General features: G+C 35.5%; 1 protein-coding gene across 1 annotated transcript in view; it reads right to left on the reverse strand.

Annotated features, from left to right (window-relative positions):
- Window positions 1-24,745, reverse strand: part of LOC136033789 (sodium bicarbonate cotransporter 3-like) — a 59,966-nt gene extending 35,221 nt beyond the window's left edge. The window contains exons 1-7 of the mRNA XM_065714691.1: window positions 24,607-24,745; window positions 12,674-12,787; window positions 9,953-10,097; window positions 8,636-8,855; window positions 6,364-6,564; window positions 5,055-5,240; window positions 463-669 (exon numbers count right to left, since the gene is read on the reverse strand). Coding sequence (XP_065570763.1) covers window positions 463-669; window positions 5,055-5,240; window positions 6,364-6,564; window positions 8,636-8,855; window positions 9,953-10,097; window positions 12,674-12,787; window positions 24,607-24,622 — 1,089 coding nt within the window. The 5' untranslated portion in view covers window positions 24,623-24,745. The remainder of the gene's footprint in view (window positions 1-462; window positions 670-5,054; window positions 5,241-6,363; window positions 6,565-8,635; window positions 8,856-9,952; window positions 10,098-12,673; window positions 12,788-24,606) is intronic.
- Between the last annotated feature and the right edge of the window lie 564 nt (window positions 24,746-25,309).

A 25,309-nucleotide genomic window follows, 5' to 3' on the forward strand; every position in this document is an offset into this window, starting at 1 on the left:
TGAACAACATTTATTATAAGCAGTACAGCTGCAGCTTTTTAGTGTTGAAATTAAAATATTCTATCTGAGTTGTGAAACGAGTCAATACTTTTCCAAGCTGTCCAAAACCACAGCCTACTAAGTGTAAATTTTTCACTCAGTAGATGGAAACAGCAGTAAAAGGTAGATTTTTTAACTTTTTACGGCAATTCCAACAGCAATATATGAACAACGATGTTGAATATATGAAGAAACAATTTTATTCTTATTTTAAAAAACAACTAATCAATGGTTAACTTTCATCAATGATTAATTAGAACTACCCAGTGTTGTCAGTCAAATCATGCTATGGGACAATGCTGTTGACATTAATTAAAGTGTCGGCTGTAGGTGATAGGATTTTTCACTGATATCATGGATATAGGGACATAACAATTTTGTAATTCATAATTCTATGAGGTTGTCTTTAAAAAATAAATTTACCTGAGAGGGAACGTTGTTTGGTGGTTCTAATAGAATATCAGGATCCCATTCACCGGGAGGCAAGGCAGTAACATTATCGATGAACTCGTCGACGCCAGCTAATAAGTTTTCTCTGTTCTTGCTTCTGTAAACAACTTCGTGAAAGACTTCATCGACTAACATGGTTGCCAGTGACCTGCCTACTTCTTTGTTTGCTTCACTTGAGCCCTGAAAAAAAAGAAGGTAAACAGAAATTAAAGAAGAATGGATATTCTTTTAGACATGCAGTCATTTTCATATTTATTACAGACTACCACCGGCAATCATGACCTTGTTATATTTTAGAAACTTAGGAGAGAATCAGCTCATTTCGAAGCTTAGCATCGAGGAACAGCCAAAACTTAATGATTCGGAGCGAGACATGTAACTGACTTATACCTGAAATCTAAAATTTGTCACTTGAAACAAAGAACCTCAAATGGTAGTCTTTTAATTGGATGATCCTAGAAATTTAGGAGAAGGCTCATTCGAAAAAAAATATTCAAAGTTATAATGCCCCTTTTAAGTCGTAAAAAAAAAAGTGTAGGCCTACCACAGCAGAGTTCTACTTGCTTTCTTTTACATAAATAAAGAAAGACAAAGTAAAATCATTTAACAATGAGAAATTACAACGAAAGTCTTCTCACTAGATGATTCTAGAATAATTCTAAGAGTTATAAGATCTGTTTAATAAGATAAATTACAAACTGAACCATGAAAAACGTGAGATCTGGCTTTTAGGCCCTTTAAAAGGTACCTGGGGGCCAATGAATATGCAGTGACGGTAAAAGAAACAGACTCCATATCTTTTACAGAGCACAAGATATAATGAGAGAGAGAGAAAGGACAAGAAAGAGAGACAGGGGTAGAGAAAGTAAGAGAACTAGAGCCAAAATTTAGTAACAGGCCGGGTAATTTGTCATTTAGTGACAGTTTTAGTTCCAGGAATCTACGGTGTATACAAGATATAAGTTGCATGAGTGACCGCGTCGCCATTTTTACTCGTTTTTTTCTCAACTCCCAGTGAAATACAAATTTGCGCACTTTAGTTCGATTCGTCTGAACCCAATTAGAACCCAAGAGAAAGGAGCCATTTAGAGATAGTTTTAGTTCCAGGAATCTATTGAGTTGTCCTCTAAAACCTCAGCTAAAAGCAAAATTTACGCACTTAGGTCTGATTCACCTGAACCTTATTGGAGTGAATGCCTTTAAGTAAACAAGTGAACAATTTGCCCGCTTTTGTGGATAGATGAGCTATTTAACTTCAAAAAATGTCTATCACAAGCCCCGAAGGACCAAATTCACATTTCGGAGTCATAAAACCAAGAAATAAATAAAAAATCGTAAAAATAGCAAAACAATTAAAAAACTGGCTAAACAATGCCAAAAACAACAAAATCAGAAAGGCAAAGCCATTTATTAGTAAAAAAAAAAATAATAAGCGGCAAAATGTCAGAAAGTTAAAAAAGTAAAAACTAAAACAGAACTAAAAAAGAGTGAGACAAAATTAGCGTCAAAAAGGTATGAACAAGGGGGGACACAAAATCAAACAAACATAAAATTTGGGTATCAACAGTTCCAACGAAAAAAAAGGGAAAATTAGCGGTTTATTTGATCAGTCATGAAGGGTACAAAGTTTTTTCATATCTGGAGGTAAAGTAATGGATGGGGGACAAGATAGGAACGGGCTCAGAAACAGTACGTGGCAGGCGATGTCTGGATGAGGAGTGTCTTTTGGGGAAAATGTTTCCCGTGCGAATGTTTGCATTTTTTACAAAACGGAGGCACAACGTTCCTCGCCTGTGCTCAAGAGTTTCAAGTTTGGCTTTTTTAGAAAGAGCAAGTATGGTACCTTAGCTTCTTTGAAAATTAATCTCAGGGCTCTTTTTTGGATGGATTCAATTTTTTCTGATTCATCACGGGAGATGCCAAGAGGCCAACTGGAGAAGTATATTCAAGATGCGAGCAGACGAAGGAAGTATAAATCATTAAGAATTGAAGGGGGGATATTAAATTTATTCAAAAACTTAAGGAGAGACAACGACGCATTAGCTTTATGGACAATATCTTTAACGTGGATATCACACTTTAAATTAGAGTAAATTGTAACCCCAAGTAATTTGAAGGAAGACACAGAAATATCTGGGGGGATAGGGTTGAGGAAAAAGAGGTGAGGTTTTAGGGAAACATGTTGGCATTATCATAGATTTAGAGGACAATATCATTGAGATTTCTCAATGACATTGATATTTCTCAATGACATTGATATTTCTACAATTTCATTGAGGATACTCACAGGGCTGCTTACTAAGTTTCGGTAGCAGGTATCAACAACCGTTAGGTCATCCACAAATTTTCATCTTTCGGAAATTTTTTAGCAAGGCTATTTATCATAATAGAAAAAAAGGAGGGGACCTAGGAGAGTACCTCGGAGTGCTCCATTGTGGACAGGGAGGGGACTGGAATAATGATTCTGATATTTGACTACGTGTGATACATTTGATAAAAAGGAGGCAGCCAATTTAGGCAGGAAAGAATCAACATTGAAATCAGTTACAAGTTTCTCGACTAAATTATTGTGGTTAACAAGGTCAAATGCTTTTTGAAGATCAATGAAAATTAAATTTAGCCAGCAATGAGGTTTTTGGAGAATTTTTCCAAGTGAGTCAATAAGAAAAACGAGGGAAGTAGAAGTTCATTTGATGTTCCCGAATTGTCTCAGGTCACTAAAAACGTAGGATTTTCTCCTTTAGCCAATCTACAAGGAATCCTTCATATAATTTAGAGAATATAGGAGTGAGGGAAATACAACGAACAACTTCAAAACCAGGTTTCCATCTTTTTTTCAAGGGGGTTATGAAACCTTGTCTCCAAATTTGCGGATATTGGCCAGACTTAGTAATCTCATTGAAAATATTAGACAAGGGCTGTGAGAGAAAGTCACTGAAAACACTAACAAGTGGAAACGGGGTATTTAAAGGGCAGGCACTTATTTTTCGTAGTTTCCTAATTCTTCCTTCGACTTCAGACGGAGATATGGAGGGGAAAGCAGGCGGGAGAACATCAATAGGTAATTGATAAGACAATGCCGGAAGGCTCTGGACGATAGAATCAAGGAGCTTGTTCGATGTTCGAAAGATACACAAGTGAAAAATGTGTTCAAACATTTTAACTAAGCTACCGAAGAAATATAGTAGATATATGTCATACAAAAAAATATGTAGTTTTAAATATCAAAACGAAAGGAATGGAGAAACAGGGATGACTTTATAAAAACAAATTCAATTATCCATTTTAAGTAAAGTTTCTATTATTTTCTCATATACACTTTCATTAATTGGAATTGGAAAATTTTTCAGCAGTTATTTGAGATAATTATTCTCCCTCCCCTCCCCAAAAAAAAAACAACCTGAATAGGTGTTTCTATTCAGGTATCAAAAAAGTCTCAACCGTCCTCAGATCTTCATCGAAAGTTCGCCTTAAGTGTTCTTTGGACGACCTAGTTTTCTCATGCCGTCTGGTTTTCAATTAAAGACTGTCCGAGGAAGGTTGCCTTTTTACAAACGGAATACCTGTCCTAAATATGTCCACTTCTTCTTCTTTAGAAAAACAGTAATTAGAGGCTGGTTCGTCCTATTGCGGATTTCAGAGTTACTGACTCTCTGTTGCCAGCTCAAAACATTAGAATTCTCCTCCGGCACATATTTTTGAATGCAAGGATTCTCTTTTCAAGCAGTTGGTTCATTTTACAGCACTCACAAGCGTAGAAGAGTATGGATAGCCCATTGCTACAGAAGAAATGTAGCTTTAGTCCCAGAGAATATTTCTGCTTCTTTAAATAAACTTTAGCCTATCAAAAGCTCTGGTTAATTGACTAATTTTGCGTTTAATCTTGGTCATTATTTTACCATCACAATTCATCCGGCTGCACAGGTATTTGAGATCCCTGATTTTTTCTAGATTCTTATTCTTGCAATGCAACAAAATTGGTGAGCTTGTTTGTTGTTGGTGATTCTTTGATTTTTCAACATTGACGGTTAGTCCAGAATTCTCAGCATTATCTATAATAGCGTCAATTAGCTGCTATTTTGAACCTTCTAGCAAGAATACGTCATCCGCAAAATCTAAATCCGACAGTTAGATAGTGCTTACTTTGACGCCATATCCAGGGTTTTATCTTAATACGTAGTCCGTTATAACTACAAAAAGAAATGGGGAAGGTACAAATTCCTGAGGGGCACTAAAGATGATTTTGAGAAATCTGGTTATACCATTCTCGGTCTTAATTACATGACATTGGCCTATTTATACTAATAAAGGAGAATAAATTAAAGAAAGACCTTGTCAAAGGTCGGCATAGAAAGAGATACTTAGAAAAGATCAGACGATCAAACAAAAATTGCAGTTAAATTTTGGTGACGAATAAAAATAGAAATTGAATAGTTTGCTTTTATTGTTATATTTGTTCTTCTTTGCTGTTTTTTCGTGTTTATCAAATCTTTAAACCCAAATTACTTTTAGATTTCTAGGAATTTCATCAGACAAAATTAGCCTAATATTTCAGTGAGTCTTACCACAGGTCCAATATGGAAGAAAATAAATTTGGTGGGAACATCGACCTCAATAAGATCACCAAAGACCTGAGGATTTGTCAAGCGTATAAATGCTGAAACTGGACGCTCGAGACCTTCATATTCACCGACTAGAAGGACCGCTGACTCCGCACCAGGTGGAAGCTTCCTCATAAATGCTTTATTTTTCTGAAAAAAATAGCTTAAGATTACAAAACATATTATTTGGTTGAAACATGATCCAATAGACCTAAGCAACAATTTCTCCTAAGGTATCATTTTGATTGCGATTTATTTATTACTGTTTCTTTGCTTTCATTAAGGCTTTGTCACAATGTGTGGGTATTTAAAGCCAGATTGAAATTAATAATTAAAGTTATGTTTTGTTTGGCACTAAACCAGACCCATTTTTTGTAGCAAAAGACTCTGAATCCGTAATGTAGAATTTCATAAAAAAAAGAAAAAAAGGATAGACACCGTAGCATTAAAAGCGGGCCCGGGCTTTGACAAGAAGTCTTAAAACAGTCCATAATAACTGCTTTAAGCAACACTTCCTCTTCAGCTCTCTCTTTTCACAATATACATTTTCTAGGAGGGGTCCTCTGTAAAATTTTGAATCAACTTTATTATCCTAGCTTATTTCTAGTCTGAAACTAAATATCCTCCTTGCATTCAAAAGGGAGTCTGGGGATATTTATAAATAAATTTGGTTTCCTCTTAATCTGAAATTGTAGCCAACAGTAATTCAGATATTTTCAACTATGTTCTGATGAAGCCACTGAGGGTTTGCTACAGACTTTAAGCAGTATTGCGTGAAAACCATACGTGCGGTCGATATTAAGAGTAGGATTTAAATATTTTTATTATGTCACTTGCACAATCTTTGAGGAAAACATCCAAACAACCTTTACATTAGGATTTGTCAAAGAAAATACAAACCTAGAAGAGTTAGGACATTTAATAAGTCTTCAGAGCACGGAATTTATACATAGGATGTTTCAGGTTAAATATGAAATTTACCTTAAGGCAAGCTAAATCTTTACATCTTAGTTTCAAAAGCTACGTCTGTGAGCGTAACAATGTTAAGAGAGAGCACAATTCTTTTTCCATCATGTCTTAACAGAGACAGATTCAAAAATCTTTTTTATTATTGCAACAGACGTTCAGTAGGCTACTAGTACATATAGCAAACACAATTGCCAAAGATAGCAAATACGGAATAAAAAAAAAAGGGTCCAACAAGCTGCCAAAATGTACTCAAAAGTGGTATATTAGCATAAGAATAAAAAAGTAAGGTAAAAAAAAGAGATACCTTGGGTACGTCGTCTGAGTAGTCTGTCAAAAATCCAGCTGAGCTGGGACTAGACGGAAAGCGTGCAGATGATGAGGAAGTGATCAAAGATCTAGATGGCACTGATGGTCTTCTTGCTTGAAGCTTTTTATCGGCCATAAGTGGAAGGTCCTTTCGAAGTTCATGTAAATGTCGATGTTTGTGAAGAAGTAATGAGACAATCTATAACAGAGGCCCAATTTATATTATCTTAGTTACCCAATAGCAAAAGACAAAATACTTAGTAGATTAAAAAAACATTTTTTAAAAGCAAACCTACTCTCTAACCTGCAATCATAATTATTAGCTACTGTTGCCGTCCCTTGTTGTAAATAGCTAGTAATTATGAATTATTTTTCTCCCCAACGACATCATTTTTTGTTATTTGAATGATTTTATATGAATCTTTCTTTTACCTACTCGGGCTTCTCCTAAAACTCTAAGCCTTTTTGTTCTCTTTAGGTAAAAAAAAAATTAAGGATGTCATATTCTAGGTGACTCAAAAATGAATATAAGATAAAAGTTTCAGTTGTAAAATTTAGAAAGGGCGAGACCAATTGGATGGCACTAAAAAAATACGGCTGACTAAGACACAGCATTAGCATTCTCATATTTGTTAGTCTATGAATTTTGGATGATTGGCCTAGTAAGTTTTTTCGATTAGACTATTTGCAACCCTATCGCAATTCCAACATAGATAACTATTTCTCTAAATACTTAACTTTTTCATATACGCAAACAACTTTCGGTCAAATTGAACACTCTTATTCTGAAATTGAGTTTTAGAAAAGGTTTAACCCAGATTTAGGGGTTTACAACCCCCTCCTTTTGAAAAGATTCAAAAGCCCAAAGTTGTAACACCCAGATATATTTTAAAGGTTTTCTGGCACAAAAGCGTTTCCTCAACTCTCCCTAGAAATTAATTGCAGGTCCCTATCCAGTAGCAGAATTTTAGAGCGGTAATCTTGATAACAACAGTAATGGGAACCAAGTAATTCTCATGTGACAAAATGACAAAACACGCATATTTCACTGCCGTACTTTTCTTTTAAGAATTTTTAAGCTATTGAGCTACTATCTTTTGACTTTTTTATGCTACTGACCAGTAAAAGGAATGGGAATTGAACCACAACTGATTCGTTATTCAAACTCAAGCACAGACTATTAAACACAAATTTGTTTTTCACAAACATTACTCCAACAGATTTCCGTCATTGTCGTCCGCTGTCTTCAAAAGTCCACCTGTCGAGTTCTATCCTTCATTACCCAGCATAAACACATATTTTGCTCTTCTTTAAAAACAGAACGGAGTTTCTTGCTCCCGTTAGTTATGGAGCAGGAGTCAGAGAACTCAGTCTGGTCTCTTTTGCTTTTTCTACATACTGCTTCCGTTACCTACATTGCTATGCTGCCCAAACTTAAAACGGGTGTTAATTTAAGTGTTCGTAAGAATATTCCCCATTCCCCTAAAAAAAAAATTAAGTCCTGCATAAGTCAAACAACAAGCTGAATGAAAAATGTAGAATGAAAAATGTTGAGAGGCTAGGACACGTTTTACGGATGAAGAATGAGAGATTGCTAAAGATCGGTCTTTTTGGCCTTCCACCTTAGGCCAAACGAAGAGCAAGTCGTCACCAAATATTATAGGAAGATGTCATAAGGAAGGATTTAGAGGAAATTGGAACATATGTAAGGGGGGTGAAGAGTGATGCTTTGAATAGATTGGGGTGTTGGAAAACCGTGTGCAGCTATATTGGCCTAAGGTGGTCTTGGGTTGCAATTATTTAAATTATTGGGTTGCAATTGACAATTTATTTAAATTCACTTTATTGAAGACTGTAAGCTTTACACCAGAGGGTAACGTTAATTTTAAACATGTTTTAAAAAAAATGCACCTTCAAAGTTCAAATTGGGCAACAATGGTACTGTTGATACAGTCAAATGCATTGAACTACCTTATAGAACGTGCAACCCTACCGGGCACTGGGCTTCCAGCCCTATGTGGTTCGGGATGCAGTTTCGAGTCCTGGTGTCACCAATTTCAAAGCCTGGCTAGGGATGGGCGTCAGGGTGTGACTCTGTAAGCTTAGCCACCTGGGGAATGGAAGCAATGGGCTTTTGAGGCATGAGCCTCGATCATGTTGGTTCCGCCTGCCAAAATGTATTTATAGACTATATCATTCTATTCGTGCCAATCGACGGGTTAAAATATTTACATAAAACTTGTTTAATAATTCGGGATTAATGAACATACCTCATCTTTCAATGTTGCATCTAGCTTTTGTTCATCTGCAATTTTTCCAACAGCCTGATTAAAGATACCATCGAGGGAAGCTGCATTACAATCGAGAAGCACAACTCCTTTACTAATAATGCTTCTGAGTTCAAAAATTGAGTGCAGAGTTAGTGATGCAACGCGGGGCTTGGACCAACGCGCCCCACCAATCTCTACGGCTTCTTCAAATTTCACCCATCTACAAGACGAGAATAAAATAAATGTACAAAACGTTCTAGCCAATCTCTTTGTAATGTTCTTAAATAGTTAATATTTACCATGCATGCAGAAGACAAAAAAATGAGGGAATCTATCTCCCATAAGATTGGACAAAAAGGCCCTTACAAGAAAAAACAAGAAATTTGGACCAAACAATTAGATTTTAGAGAATCGGACCTCCCCTGCCCCTCCTCCAGAAGGCCCTCACAAAAAAATATAAGATATTGTTTTAAATTCTGATTCAGAGACGTAGTGTCTAAAAACCTGCTCTCTTTAACGTGTTTCGCTTTCCGTAGGCTACGATACTTCAACATCAGAAAGATCGCTGGATTTATGAAATTACCCTGATAACAAAAAAAAGGTTAACATTGAAAAAAAAAAAAATTCTTATGTATAGTCATATGAATGAATGAATTTTTTTGCGCTTAAACCCCTTAGGTCATGGCCAAATATACAAAATAAACAACAATTACACAGAAACTACAAAAATCCTAACATAATCCTACAGAAACCTAGCACTACGGTCCACTGCGATACGGAGGATACGAATCAAATTTCTTACACTCATAGAAAATTTATTGGCTTACACTCTCACCAACCGCTCAAAATCAAATCTTCCTTACCAAACACTTCAATTCTCTAATCATTCAGTTCTTCACCTTTACATATCTAGCGATACGTACTCTCATTCAAGCCTCCACAAATAGGGCATAAATATGGACCAGCGTTTAAAATTTCTCTCCAACAAACTTTCTTATTTGGCCCGGTGTCAAACTATGAGCCCCCATTTCAATTTATGACTTTATTTCCTTTTTATTTAAACTAGCTAAACCACTAATAAATTAAACTTCCATCAACTATTTTTTTTTTACCTTTCTTATTATCTAGGCAAAATTTTGAATTTTAGGTTGTTTTTTTCTGCTTGATAAAATGCATTGTTGTTCGAAAAGAAACATGATTATTAAGTAACTAGCACCTGTACTCTAATATTAAAGAACATTTAATAATCAGAACTTTTTATTTAAGGACATCAAATAAATAAAAAAAGTTTTCTTTTTCTTCAGCAAAAATGTTTACCTGGCAGCTTCACTCCATTCCATTTCGCCAGTTGGGCTGACAGTTAACTCCTCCAGCTCACAGAAAAGAGGGTGAACTTGAATGCTGTCATCAAATTGCGAATCTCCACCTAGTAGGAAATGTACCTTTTCTGCCGGTGAAAGTACTAAAAAAAGAAGTATACTAAAATCGTGAGAATCAGAAATGTCTTCGAGCTTATAAAATTCTCTCAAAGCAGTAACATAGGTGGGTTAAGTTTAATGAGCAGCTAATCTGAAAAGTAAACAAGCAATATATGTAGTAATTGAAGCCATCCACAATGTGCTTGCTAGGTGTCTATTCTAAAACTTAATTCCTAGCAGATATGAATTAAGCTAGACCGGAATTTTTTTGTGTTACATAATATTCCCATATTTTACTCCTGGATAAAAAAAAAACAACTTGTTTCCAACACAAGACTCACGGGCTTCTTTGGAATGCTCATGTCATTATTAATTATTTTTATCTTTAGAGGATATTTTCCTCCCCCTCCCTAGTCCTGACAACGTATACGTGTCTAAGAGGGTCTGTCCCAGCATATAATCACAGCATCCAATTTACTATCACATAACTTATTTTGCAGAATCTTGCCAGGACTAACGAGCTAGGATAAAGAAATCCAAGGCAAAGAATATCGGCAACATACAAAAGTGGAAAGTGATGCTAACGTCGACAAAAAAACAATCACCAACGGTGTCTGTCATTTGCTATATCTTCAATATTTTCCGGGGTTTACAATTGTATTTTTTTCAAAACACAGATCAGACCCTTATAACTAAACTAATTTTGCCTATTAACTACCCCAATTTTACCTTATTATTGCATTTATATAATTCGATATAACGCCAAACACTAGATAGCGTTGGGGATTTGCTTACAAAAAATAGGAGTAAGTATAAGGAGTAATAGAACATATTTGTTACTCCTTAATCCTGTCATCATGTCACGATAAACCATAGCATGGTATATTTTGAGATGCATTTGACATGTAATGTTGCATTATACATTAAATAAGCTGCACAAACATAGATGTATGTATGGTTGTACGAACTCGAGTATAAAATCAGAAGCTTTCTATCACGATTCTGTGCACAATCATTTTATCTTTGTTTTTTTTGTTTTTTTTCTCATAAAATTTGGCTGATTTAAATCAATTAGATCTTAATGTCTGGGAAAATTCTGAACACATTTTCTAATACTAAATTCAAAAGTGTAGTCAGATATATTCTTACACCCATGTTTTTTGCGTGACGGTTTTGAAGTTTTTTTGTTGGGTGTTGGGTATTTCAAACTTTAGTTAACATGGTAATTGCCAACGCCGTGACTTACAATGCGGATGGAATGTTTTTAATAAGCAGATAATAGCTTTTTAGCAATCAATTGGAAAGTTAAAACACGTGAACCAGGAAATTTTTCGTGAAGCCCTACAAACACTTCTTGACTCTGATTCAGCTGAAAGCGACAGGGACATGTTGCTACAGGTCGCAATGCTGGACAATATTTATGGAAGTTATGCAATTTTAATTGTAAATACTGATTCAAATTTAACAGATTGTGATTTAGCTCAAAGAACTAGAAGCAAAAACAAGTATAAATATTCAGTAGCTACTTTCAAAATGTTTGCCTAGATGTCAATAACTACCCCCACTTATTATGGTAAGTGACCATGGTAAGCTGTGGTCGACAATAGTAAGTTGACACTAAAATTATAACAAACGTTGAGCCAAATAATTACAAAATTTGAAGGCTAGAACGTTTAAAGTAACCTTTTGTAGTAAGAAACAGCTAAGGAAATCCTAACAGGGTGGAACAGTTCCTTAGTTGAAAGTCTCTAGCTCAGTAATCGAGTTTATTCATTGTTGAATCCCCACTTACTATAGGCCTGCACAGAGAATGAGCCATGCCTCATCGAATCAATTACAAGAACCAGTCTGCCTGTAATGAATCACTAACCAAAAATGCAATTTTTTAGCGCCTTCCCCCATGAAAAATTCATCTGATCACCTTCCAAGGATCAGCCTATTGTTCACCTATGGTTATCTACATTCCTTATTAATACAAAAGTTGAATGTTTCATCACTCTTTTGTCTAAAAGTTTTTTGTTTTGTTTGCATAGTTCTATCGTTCTAACAGTAGGAGTTGAGCTATGCAAAAAAAAGCATAAGTAAAAAATTTTGGGATTTTTCTACTCGTAATACAAACAATATACACTTGCTCAGTTATGCACCAGGCATTAAGCCCCGAAGTGGCAATTTGGTATTTATTTATTTCCTAAAAAAAAATTAAACAAATTCAATTAAGTCTAATATTCCCGGACTAAAATTATGTTAAAATTAAGGAATCAATTCTAAGTTTTATACACAATATAAATAAAAACATACATTTTTATGAAGTTTTTGGTTATTTTTCCAATTTCCAAGCAACATTAACACAAACTAAGCTGTTTTGACTCGTGTACCTCTAAAAAAGTAAGAAAAAAAGAAAGAAAAACGTGTACAGAAATCTGAATATATCACTAGACAATTCATACAACATAAATGCTGAAGAAATAGAGCCAAAAAAGTCAAATATGTAAGTAACAAGTAACATTGTATACAACGAAAAAAGCCTCTTCGTTCCTTTTTTTGTTGTCAAGCCCTAGTTTTTTTAAATCAAGTCAGGCTTTCCTTCTTTACAGATATGAACTGAAAAAAAAAATCTTACTGATTTGACCAACTAAAGAATCGGTCTTGGTAAGTCGATTTGCTCTGGATGGCTGACGAACGAACTTCGCCATAGGTTTCGATACACCCACATCAGGAAAGGGTAGTTCGTCATCTAAAAGAAAAAGAGCATTTTTTTATATACTATGCTAATTATATACTGATTATATTACACTAACATAAAATACCAAAAATAATATACTAATATAATATACTAATAGATACACTAATTATACTTTCGCATAATTACAAGAGACAGCTAATGTCTTAAAATTATATTTTGTTGCGTGCTACATGGAAAAATAAACCATTTTGTGAAAAAGCATATTTAAGTTAAAAATAACAAGAGCTAAGAGCTCATATGGCACTTGTGACGAGGCAAGAAGAGCTAAGAGCCAAGAGATCATATGGTATGAGATCTAACAACATTCTATGAATCAATAGATTGATTAAAAAGGAAAATAAGAGGCTTATGGCGGTCAGGATTTAAAATAAAGAGCTGTGAGTCACGATGTCTTTCTAGATATCAAAATTCATTAAGATCCGATCACCCACTCGTAAGTTATAAATACCTAATTTTTTCAAATTTTTCCTCTCTCTTTAGCCCGCCAGATGGTCGAATCTGGGAAAATGACTTTAACAAGTCAATTTGTGCAGGTCCCTGAAACGCCTACCGATTTTCATCGTCCTAGCACGTCCAGAAGCACCTGACTCGCCAAATCACTGAACCCCTGCCCCCAACTCCCCCAAAGAGAGCAAATCCAGTACGGCTCCGCCAATCACGTATCAAGGACATTTCCTTATTCTATCCACCAAGCTTCATCCCGATTCCTCCATTCCAAGTGTTTTCCAAGATTTCCCCCTCCAACTCCCCCCAATGTCAAAGATCTGGTCGGGATTTGAAATAAGAGCTCTGAGAGGTGAATTCCTTCTAAATATCCAATTTCATTAAGATCCGATCACCTATTCGTAAGATAAAATACCCCAATTTCCCCGTTTTCCAAGAATTCCGGTTTCCCCCTCCAACTCCCCCCAATGTCACAGGATCTGGTCGGAATTTAAAATTAGAGCTTTAAAGCACAAGACCCTTCTAAATATAAAATTTCATTAAGATCTGGTCACCCTCTCGTAAGTTACCATTACCTCAATTTTCAAAATCCCCCCCCAACTCCACCAAAGAGAGCAGATCCGGTCCGGTTATGTCAGTCACGTATCTTAGACAGGTTTTTATTCTTCCCATCAAGTTTCATCCTGATCTCACCGCTTTAAGTATTTTCTAAGATTTCCGGTCCCCCCAACTGCCCCCCCCCCCAATTACGCTGGATCTGGTTGAGATTTAAAATCAGAGATCTGAGTTACGATTTCCCTCTAAATATAAAGTTTCATGAAGATCCGATCACTCCTTCGTAAGTTAAAAATACGTCATTTTTTCTAATTTTTCAAGAATTAACCCCCCTCCAATAGGGCGGATCCGTTCCAATTATGTAAATCACGTATCTAAGACTTCTGCTTATTTTTCCCACCAAGTTTCATTCCGATCCCTCCAATCTAAGCGTTTTCCATGATTTTAGGTTTCCCCACCCCAAACTCCCCCCAATGTCACCAGATCCGGTCGGGATTTAAAATAAGAGCTTTGAGACATGATATCCTTATAAATATCCAATTTCATTGAGATCTGATCACCCGTTCGTACGTTAAAAATACCTCATTTTTTCTAATTTTTCAGAATTAACCCCCCCCAACTACCCCAAAGAGAGCGGATCCGTTCCGGTTATGTCAATCATGCATCTAGTACTTGTGCTTATTTTTCCCACTAAGTTTCATCCCGATCCCTCCACTCTAAGCGTTTTCCAAGATTTTAGGTTTCCCCCTCCCAACTCCCCCCGAATGTCATCTGGTGATGACATTCGGGGGGAGTTGGGAGATTCGGGCGGGGGGAGTTGGGAGATTGATGACATTCGGGTGGTTGGGATTTAAAATAACAGCTCTGAGACACGATATCCTTCCAAACATCAAATTTCATTAAGATCTGATCAACCGTTCGTAAGTTAAAAATACTTCAATTTTTCTATTTTTTCCGAATTAACGGCCCCCCACTCCCCCCCCCCCAGATGGTCAAATCGGGAAAACGACTATTTCTAATTTAATCTGGTCCGGTTCGTGATACGTCTGTCAAATTTCATCGTCCTAGCTTACCCGGAAGTGCTTAAAGTAGCAAAACCGGGACCGACAGACCGACAGAATTTGCGATTTGTAACCAAGTGCCATAAAAAAAAAATTACTACAAAAGTTAGTACAAATTAGATTACTCTGTGGGAGGCAAGTGCAATGAAGAAAATTTCAGGACACATTTCAATGGCATGAAAACTCAGCAACGTTGTTGTTTCTGTCTTCCTTCTGCCTTGTCTTGGTTCTTTTTTCTTAAAAACAAACATAGACTATCTGTTTTTATTACTTCTATTTTTTTTCGGTCTTTGCGTTTCCAAAATGCAGAACAGAAAATAGAAATATATTATCTGTTTTTTTATGGTAATTTTATTTTGCTTCCGTTTTTTCTTTCCAGAAAACATGTTTTGACTTACCGAAGTATGTTTTAGTGTTTTTACCAATAGAATGTACCAATGCACAATCTTGTTTTCAAATACGTTTTTTCATGTCACATTAAAGAGTGTAAATTTCTTTCATTACTTATATTCATGGGAATTTGACTTGAATCTAACTTTTAGTTTATGTCGTTTCCTTTTTACGTGTCCAAAAAGCATTAAGGCGTGAGTCCCCCTTTCAACACCGCACAATGTTTATGGTTTCCTCAGTGACGTCTTAGTCTTGTCCTTTTTCACAATCCGATGCTTCATTGCTATTTTTTGAAATTTCCACCACACCAAACAAAAGCAAAATATACAAAAATAAAAATGTGGTTTATTTCATTCAAATATGTTTTTTTATTATTAAAAAAATTAAAAACGACAAATTTATCCCCCCACTCCCACTAAATTTGTATGGCTGGAAGCCACTGCAAGAAGAAGATATCCAAAATCAAGCCAATTGAATAAATGTAAAGCAAATGCTCCATTTCAAAGAAGAAAATTGAAGAGCTTACCTCTAAAATTGGCCAAAAAAAGTTATCTCTAAAACCTATTCTGGTCAAAAAATATTTGCCCCAGAGGTGTTGCCAAACACCACTCTGGGTGTTGCCCCACTCCAATCCTTCTAACCCTACATATAAACTGCTCAATACCATTTACTCCGAAACTTTTCGCCATATTTTTGTACTTTTTTTTGTTTTTAAAGTTTCCCGGCAAATATTAGTAGCTAAAACGGGCTAACGTTTTGTTCCTTTCCAAAGATGGTCGAATTTGTACAGGTATGTCTGAAAACATATTCAGAACGTCATCATAAATAATTAATATTCCAAACATGTTATCATAATGAGGAGTAGATAGTGAAAATATATCATATTTTCTTCGCAATTGTTCATTTAGAGTTGGTAACAAATAAAGATATTACGTGAATATAAATGAGCCCAGCAACTTATTCTTTGGAACTGAAACTGTACCATCTTTACTGAATGAATAATTGTTTCTCATTTAGAATGATAATATAAAGCATATTGTTAAATCAGGAGATGATGTATAACAGCTGATCCTAAGCTAAATTTGAAAGAAGATAGCATTGAACAACAACCATTTCGTAACGTTAAGACTAGTCGACACAACTATATTTGAAGAAATGAGCTGAATCAAATAGCATTAGCGACGCCAATGAGATTTCTATTCGCCATAGACAGAGTCTATCTTATCAAAATATTGAAGTAAAAGCCGATTCATAATGATATTTTACTAATATCCGGATCTAGCTGGCGTTAATTTAAGCAAACCAGAGTATTTCAAAGACAATTTCAACCAATCAAAAAATTTTGTAAAAAACCTGATTGGCTTAAATCATTGCTGGCTAAATTTCTGTATTAGCAAAGTATTCATTATCAACGGGCCTTAAACCAGTAAACTAAGGCATTTTAAAGTGAAAAACTCCACGTCGCCTTAGGTGCTTTAAGTCTATAATAAGAGGCAGATATCTGAACCAACCTGTTTGAATGAGCTAGCCTAATCAAATCCTTGGGTTTCATTCTGTTATATAGGAATAGGAAGGAGCTTCTTTCCCCACCCTTCCCATCAGTAAACTTAGAATATTTGCTCAATATTTCTTATACTTGACAATATGCACTTAGTTTGACATTTTTCACAGAGTTCTGCCCCTCCCCTCAGATAAATTCCAGTGTTTACGTCCGGTTTCATTACTGAAAGTATGAGTTTTGTTATACCCGAGATAATTCTTCCGTAGTTCAATATTCAAAACGGTTCACTCATTTCTCGATTTTAAATTGCCTATTCAGTTACACAGTCTCGGGGTACATCCATGAAGGTCTCAAGTCCGTTATGAATTGACAGGTAAATTATGGCTAATTTTATATATAATTTCTTCCAACACATTGTTCAAGGCAATATCAGTTAGACATGTTTATTTTTCCCAATTTCAATTTATTAATTTTGTTTTTTTATGACACATAAGGTTTTAAGACAATTAACCACTAAACTCTTTTTTATTTCTGACCAGAAAATTATATTTGAGATAGATCCAGGTTTTCTGTATTCTGATGGATTTACACAGGAAAAAGCCATCGGTATTTTTTTATGGGTCTTGGCCAAGTGCCATATAGCTATCGCAATTTCTGTCTGTCGGTCCTGATTTTGCTAGTTCAGGCACTTTCAGATAAGCTAGGACGATGAAAGTTGGCAGGCGTATCAGGGACCGGACCAAATTAAATTAGAAATAGTCGCTCCCCCAATTCGACCATCTAGGGTGGAGTGGAGGGACGGTTAATTAGAAAAATTGAAGTTTTTTAACGTACAAACGTGTGATCGGATCTTGAGGAAATTTGATATTTAGAAGGACCTCGTGCCTCTGAACTCTCATTTCAAATCCCGGCCGGATCTGATGACATTGGAGGGAGTTGGAGGGGAAAACCGGATATCTTAGAAAACACTTGGAGTGGAGAGATTGGGATGAAACTTGGTGGGAAGAATAAACACAAGTCCTAGATACGTGACTGACACAACCAGAACAGATCTTCTCTCTTCGGGAGAGTTGAGGGGAGGGATTTCGAGGGCTTTGGGGAGTTTGGTGCTTCTGGACGTGCTAGGACAATGAAAATTGGTAGACGTGTCAGGGACCTGCACAAATTGACTTGATAACAGTCGTTTCCACGATTTGACCATCTGCGGGGGAAGGAGGGAGGGGAAATCGTGAAAATTGAGATATGTTATCTTACAAGTGGGTGATCAGACCTTAATTGGTTGATCAGATCTCTATATATAGAAAGATCTCATGTCTCAGATGCTCCATTTTCAATTTGGATCGGGTCCGGTGACAATGGGGGGAGTTGGAAGGAGAAGCCTAAAATCTTGAAAAACGCTTAGAGTGGAGAGATCGGGATGAAACTTGATGGAAAGAATAAGCAAAAGTCCTAGATACGTGATTGACATAACTGGACCGGATCCTCTCTCTTTGGGGGAGTTTTGGCGGGGAGATTTCCAGTACTTTGGCGAGTTCGGTGCTTCTGGACGAACAGCAAAATCGATAACTCTACCACCGAATCTATTTTAGGTTCCAACCTCGTCACATGTGCCATATGAGCCCTTGGCTCTTGTTTTCTCAGCTGGATCTAGTAAAGAACGAACACCAGAGAATCAGGCATCAGAGCCCCCAAAGATGACATCAGTCTATGCCACTTGCGTGTTTATGAGGTGCTCCGAAGAACCCATTTTATCATCCACTTGGTACATGATATCTATTAAAAATGCCCATATCCACAGTGCCGAGGGTTATATAAATATAGTTTGTTTCAATGCCTATTTATTGTGCTTTATTGAGCTTATCTGTGTCACCATTGTTCACTCGATTATCACCCGATCTCTACGGGAGTGTCTATCCAGGGTCAACGCTAACAATAATAATGACAATTTAGATGAGCATGAAATCAAAAGAGATTTTAATAAAATTATGAATAACACGGTAGGTACAGAGCCTAATAAAAATTATGTAGACAATTTTGAAAGATTATTGTTATTTTCAGCGAGGCTGGAACTGTCTGGAGGGAACTTGACGAGGGGGGATATACTTTACGTTTGATAAATTTTCACAAAAGGGTATATTTCATGGAGGGTGAGTCAGATTTATCTGCATTATTTAAAAGATCGAAGAGAAACTAAATAAAAAAAAAGATTTTTTAACTGAAATAAAGGAGCAACACTAAAACTCAAAACGAACAGAAATTATTCCGTATATGAAGGCTTGCCCCCTCCTTAATACCTTTCTCTTTACAATAAAGTTTGACTGTTTGTCTCAATTTTTTAAGAAGGGCTACTGAAACACAGGGGCCGTTTAATTAGAATAGGAAGCTTTTCAAACAGTTCGTGGTAACGAACTGTAGTAAGGAGCGATCCGGCTTAATAGTAACCAAAACTCTAAAAAATTGAATTTTGATATCAATAGCTACATCAAAAGAATCGCATTTTAATGCTGATTTTAAATATATAAGTTTCATCAAGTTTAGTCTTAGCCATCAAAAGTTACGAGCCTGAGAAAATTTGCCTTATTTAGGAAAATAGGGGGAAACACCCTCTAAAAGTCGTAGGATCTTAACGAAAATGACACCATCAGATTCAGCGTATCAGAGAACCCTACTATAGAAGTTTCAAGCTCCTATCTACAAAAATGTGGAATTTTGTATTTTTTGCCAGAAGACAAATCACGGGTGCGTGTTTATTTGTTTGTTTTTTTTTTGTTTTTTTTGTTTTTTTTTCCCCAGGGGTCATCGTATCGACCAAGTGGTCCTAGAATGTCGCAAGAGGGCTCATTCTAACGGAAATGAAAAGTTCTAGTGCCCTTTTTAAGTGACCAAAAAAATTGGAGGGCATCTAGGCCCCCTCCCACGCTCATTTTTTTCCCAAAGTCAACGGATCAAAATTTTGAGATAGCCATTTTGTTTAGCATAGTCGAAAATCATAATAACTATGTTTTTGGGGATGACTTACTCCCCCACAGTCCCTGGGGGAGGGGTTGCAAGTTACAAACTTCAACCAGTGTTTACATATAATAATGGTTATTGGGAAGTGTACAGACGTTTTCAGGGGGGATTTTTTTGGTTTTGGGGGTAGGGTTGAGGGAGGGGGCTATGTGGGAGGATATTTCCTTGGAGAAATATGCCATGGGGGGAAAAATTCAATGAAAAGGGCGCAGGACGAATCTGGTCACGTTAGAAAAAAACGTCAAATTAAGAGTTTAATATACAATGCTGGGTGTTCGGAGCCTCTCTATTATGGAGTATAATTCGAAAATAACACAACTATACGAGCGATAAAACATATATACCACAACCATAACTCAACTAACGAAAGAACTGCTAAGAGATAACACAACTATAAAGCGAAAACAGGTGAAAACTAACGGGAAAATAAACGAACTAAGAGGTGGAAGGGGCCCAGAGAAAAAATATAATCCTTTTTCAATTTTGAGCCTAACTTCCGCAAAGGAGTAATAATGTCAGAAGCCCCGAAATACCGAATTATTTTCTTTTCAAACAGTTCGTGGTAAGGAACTGTAGTAAGGGGCGACCCGGCTCAATAGTAAACGGAACTCCAAAAAACGGAATTTTGATGCTAAAAGATACATCAAAAGAATTGAATTTTTACGCTGATTCTAAATATATAAGTTTACCCTACTATAGAAGTTTCAAGCTCCTATCTACAAATACCGAATTATTTTCTTTTCAAACAGTTCGTGGTAAGGAACTGTAGTAAGGGGCGACCCGGCTCAATAGTAAACGGAACTCCAAAAAACGGAATTTTGATGCTAAAAGATACATCAAAAGAATTGAATTTTTACGCTGATTCTAAATATATAACTTAACCCTACTATAGAAGTTTCAAGCTCCTATCTACAAGCCTGAGAAAATTTGCCCTATTTTGGAAAAAGGGGGAAACATCCCCTAAAAGTCATAGAATCTTAACGAAAATCACACTATCGCATTTGGTATATCAGAGGACTCTATAGCAAAAATTTCAAGCTCCTATCTAAAAAATGTGGAATTTTGTATTTTTTGCCAGAAGACAAATCACGGGTGCGTGTTTATTTGTTTGTTTTTTTTTTTTTTTTGTTTTTTTTTCCCAGGGGTCACCTTATCGACCAAGTGGTCCTTGAATGTCGCGAGAGGGCTCATTCTAACGGAAATGAAAAGTTCTAGTGCCCTTTTTAAGTGACCAAAAAAATTGGAGGGCAAATAGGCCCCCTCCCATGCTCATTTTTTCCAAAAGTCAACAGATTAAAATTTTAAGATAGCCATTTTGTTCAACATAGTCGAAAACCATAATAACTATGTCTTTTGGAAATGACTTACTCCTCCACGATCCCTGAGGGAGGGGCTGCAAGTTACAAACTTTGACCAGTGTTTACATATAGTAATGGTTATTGGGAAGTGTACAGACGTTTTCATGGGAATTTTTTGGTTTGGGGGGTGGGGTTGATGGGAGAGGGCTGAACATGGGAGAGGGAGAAACATGAAAACGTTTTTTCAAATGAAAGTAAGGAATAGCATTGAAATTTAAAACGAACAGAGATTATTACGCATATGAGGGGTTCTAAAAATACTTTAGCGTAAAGAGCGAGTTATTTAGGAGGAGATAAATACCTCGCTCTTTATGCTAAAATATTTTTAGTGATTTCAACTATTTATTCTACGGCCTTTTTGATTCAGGGGTCATTCTTAAAGAATTGGGACAAAACTTACGATTTAGTGTAAAGAGCGAGGTATTAACGAGGGTACAAACCCCCTCGTACACATAATAAAAATATAAGAATATAAAAGTTTGTTACGTAAGTTAATTCTTAAGGTACGTATATTTTTTACTAATAAAAACGTTCGTTGAATATTAAAAGTTCTAGTAGCCTTTTTAAGTAACCGAAAAATTGGAGGGCAGCTAGGCCTCCTTCCCCACCCCTTATTTCTCAAAATCGTCTGATCAAAACTAAGAGAAAGCCATTTAGCCAAAAAAAAATTAATATACTAATTTCATTTCAATAATTTATGTGCGGAGAGCCAAAATCAAACATGCATTAATTCAAAAACGTTCAGAAATTAAATAAAAAAAAACTAGTTTTTTGTACTGAAAGTAAGGAGCGACATTAAAACTTAAAACGAACAGAAATTACTCCGTATATGAAATGGGTTGTCCCCTCCGCAGTCCCTCGCTCTTTACGCTAAAGTTTTTAATTGTTTTAAAAAGTAGAATTGTGGCAAAGAGTCAAACTTTAGCGTAAAGAGCGAGGGACCGCGGAGGGGACAACCCATTTCATATACGGAGTAATTTCTGTTCGTTTTAAGTTTTAATGTCGCTCCTTACTTTCAGTACAAAAAACTAGTTTTTTTTTTATTTAATTTTTAAAAGTACTAACAGTCTTAGCGTAAGCATAAAGAAGGTTGAAACCTTCACAGTAGAGTTCGCTGACATGCTGAATTTGATGGTGTCATTTTTTTTTGGATCCCTTTTTCTCTGGGGGGGATACCCATTTTTTGAAAATAAGGCAAATTTTCTCAGGCTCGTACCTTTTGACCGGTAATATTAAACTTAATGAACTTTATATAGGCTACTTGGAATCAACTTAAAAGACCAGTTCTTTCGATGAATCTACTGTTATCAAAATTGTGTTTTTTAGAGTTTCGGTTACTATTCTGCTGAGTCACTCAAAGTACAAATTATGTGGTCTTTAAAAGAAATGGGGGTCGTCAGCCCAACTCATCTTAGTACCTGATTATTTTGAGGTCAACTTTGTTATTTGTTGTAATTTTTGTTCGTTTTGGGTTTCATTTATTTATTGATAGTGATTTGTGGTGGTTTTGCGTTTGGAAAATTATTTGACTTTATGTCAACTCTGTTTTGGTTTATTACAGCTCTTTACTTTTCTTTGAAAAAAATTCATTTATTGAATTTTTTTACGAATCAAAATTTAAGACAAGCATAAATAAAGTCTTGTAATGATCCGAACTTAAACGGAGCCTGATAAGTTAACTAATTAACGACTAGTAAGTTCATATTTTATATATATATATATATATATATATATATATATATATATATATATATATATATATATATATATATATATATATATATATATATATATATATATATATATATTTTGTGCAATAGATAAACATTTCCGTAACACGTCTCAGAACACTTGTTTAAAATATGTGTTTCTGATGACAGAGAAATTTTTATTCGTGCTTATTTTCTTTTCGTTTGTAAAACGCCACGGCATTTATCATAACACACCAGAATTTGAATAAGGTCTTTCAACCTCTGTACTTGCATGGAATGTTAACGATCGGGGGCGAATTGATCCCTACAGTTTGACGCACTATTAAGAACTATATTAAATTAAGAAATGTATAGTTTTCAAATGAAATTAAAAAGGGACATTAAAATTTAAAACGACAAAAATTATTCCGTGTTTTTTCTGTTCTAGACGTTTACCCTCTCCCGCAGAAAATTCCCCCGCGGAAAATCCTGCCCCCCCGTGGAGAATAAGGCTTTCCAAATTAGAGAATTTTATTTGAGTTTTGTTTTATTTTTCATAGGGAGAAGGAATTTGGGTTCTTGTGTATTATACGCCATTCGCTCAAGTTTACGCTATCTAAAACTCGAGAACAAATCGGTTTTTTCGTTCGTTTCTTTGAGCTTAGTGTGAGACAAGACAAAGACAGGTGACAGAATAGATGGGAAATACATAATTTGGGCTATATATTTGCACATAAGGGGGGGGGAGTATTTGGACAGTTTGAAGTCAAAAAACAATTGTTACTTCATACAATGCAGAATAATCGTACCTAACACATTTTGAAGGCAGGCCCGTAATGCTTTATCCCCCCTCCCCCTAATGTACAATATATAGCCCAACTTTGTTTCTAAAGTAACGAAGAAACTGGTTTTTTCTCGAGTTTTACATACCATAAACTTGAGTGAGTGGCGTATAATACACAAGTAACGGAATTTTTCATGGAGAGAGAGCCGAATTTCCCAGTATTATTTGAAAACGAACAGAAATTAAATTAGAAAAACAAATTTTTTCAACTGAAAGTAAGGAGCAACATCAAGCCTTAAAACGAACAGAAATTATTACATATATGAAAGGGGTTGCCTCCTCCTCAAGACCTCGCTCTTTACGCTGAAGTTTTTGTTTTGCAGAATTTTAAAGCAAATCTTATTATTCTAATTAAACGGCAGTTGTGTTTCAAAAATCGTTCTTAAAGAATTAGGACAAAAAGTCAAAACTTTAGCGTAAAGAGCAAGGTCTTGTGGAAGGGACAACTCCTTTCATGTATGTAATAATTAATAATCCTCGTTTCTGACATCCATTTAGGAACTCCCTTAAAGAGAGTAGGTTGAACACAAAAATTGCAGAGAACTGACACAGCTGTTTCTTAAAAAGTCATTAAGCATTAATGATTGAAAAAACGAAAATTAAACCTTGATTATTTAAGATATTATATTGATCTATCTTGTCAGGAAAATAAAATATACATATATCTTGTCATCGAGATGTGTGTATCTTGTTTCATGGTAACTAGAGATAAATGTAACTGAGATGAATAAATGCAATATACCAAATAAATTCCATCGTTATTGGCAAATGTCCAGGACTATATAGAACTCGAGGATAAGCCAAAGTAGACTTCGAGCCGTGAACTGTGGGTGTAATAAAATTGCATGTAATAAGTGCCATAAGATTAGTATTTTTCCCTTTGATTGTCTACGTAGAACATAAAATTTGAAATAAAAGGAGAGTTTAAGCAGTTGATAAAGCGTTGGAGTATACCTTCTCGATTTTCCATCCTTAAGAGGTTCCTACGACAAACAAGACACTAAACTGAATGAGTGCAAACAAGATCAAACATCATGTCAACGATGTAATTGAAAATGCAGTCACGTGAATACCTATCTCCTTGGAATAATTTTATAAATACTTAAAATAGAGTAAACTTGTGGAGCTAGAATTTATATTCCATCTCATTGTCAATTTCCTAAGTTTCGGAATATAATTGGTCATTGCTTAATTTAAGATTTTGACGTGGAACTAATGCTAAATATTTCAAAACTTGAATTTCTAAATGTATTGCATGATTTGATTTAGATTCCTTGAGAATTTGAGATGGTTAACATCTATTTGGGTTATAAGCACGTTCATTTGTGGGTTTTGTTAAAAGGGCATATATCATTTTAATCCAGAGCTGATTACTTTATTTTATAACAGCTTTTCAATTAAAAATTTCCCCTTGTGAAAGGAACTATCCTCGAAAATCAGCCTACAATATCAACGCATAACCCAAAAATAGTATAATGAAGAAATCCTTAAATTTATTCTGATTCTTTGTAAACATAACTTTTATTCACAATGTAGTTGAATACTAGCATAAGAAAGTTGAATGATTCAATAAAAAAGAGACATCCCTGAAAAGTGATCAAATAACAATAAATAATTGTACAGATTGATCTAGGATGACAGATAGCCTTGCGGTCCT

This window comes from Artemia franciscana, chromosome 12, assembly GCF_032884065.1.
Source record: "Artemia franciscana chromosome 12, ASM3288406v1, whole genome shotgun sequence".
NCBI classification, from domain to species: domain Eukaryota; kingdom Metazoa; phylum Arthropoda; class Branchiopoda; order Anostraca; family Artemiidae; genus Artemia; species Artemia franciscana.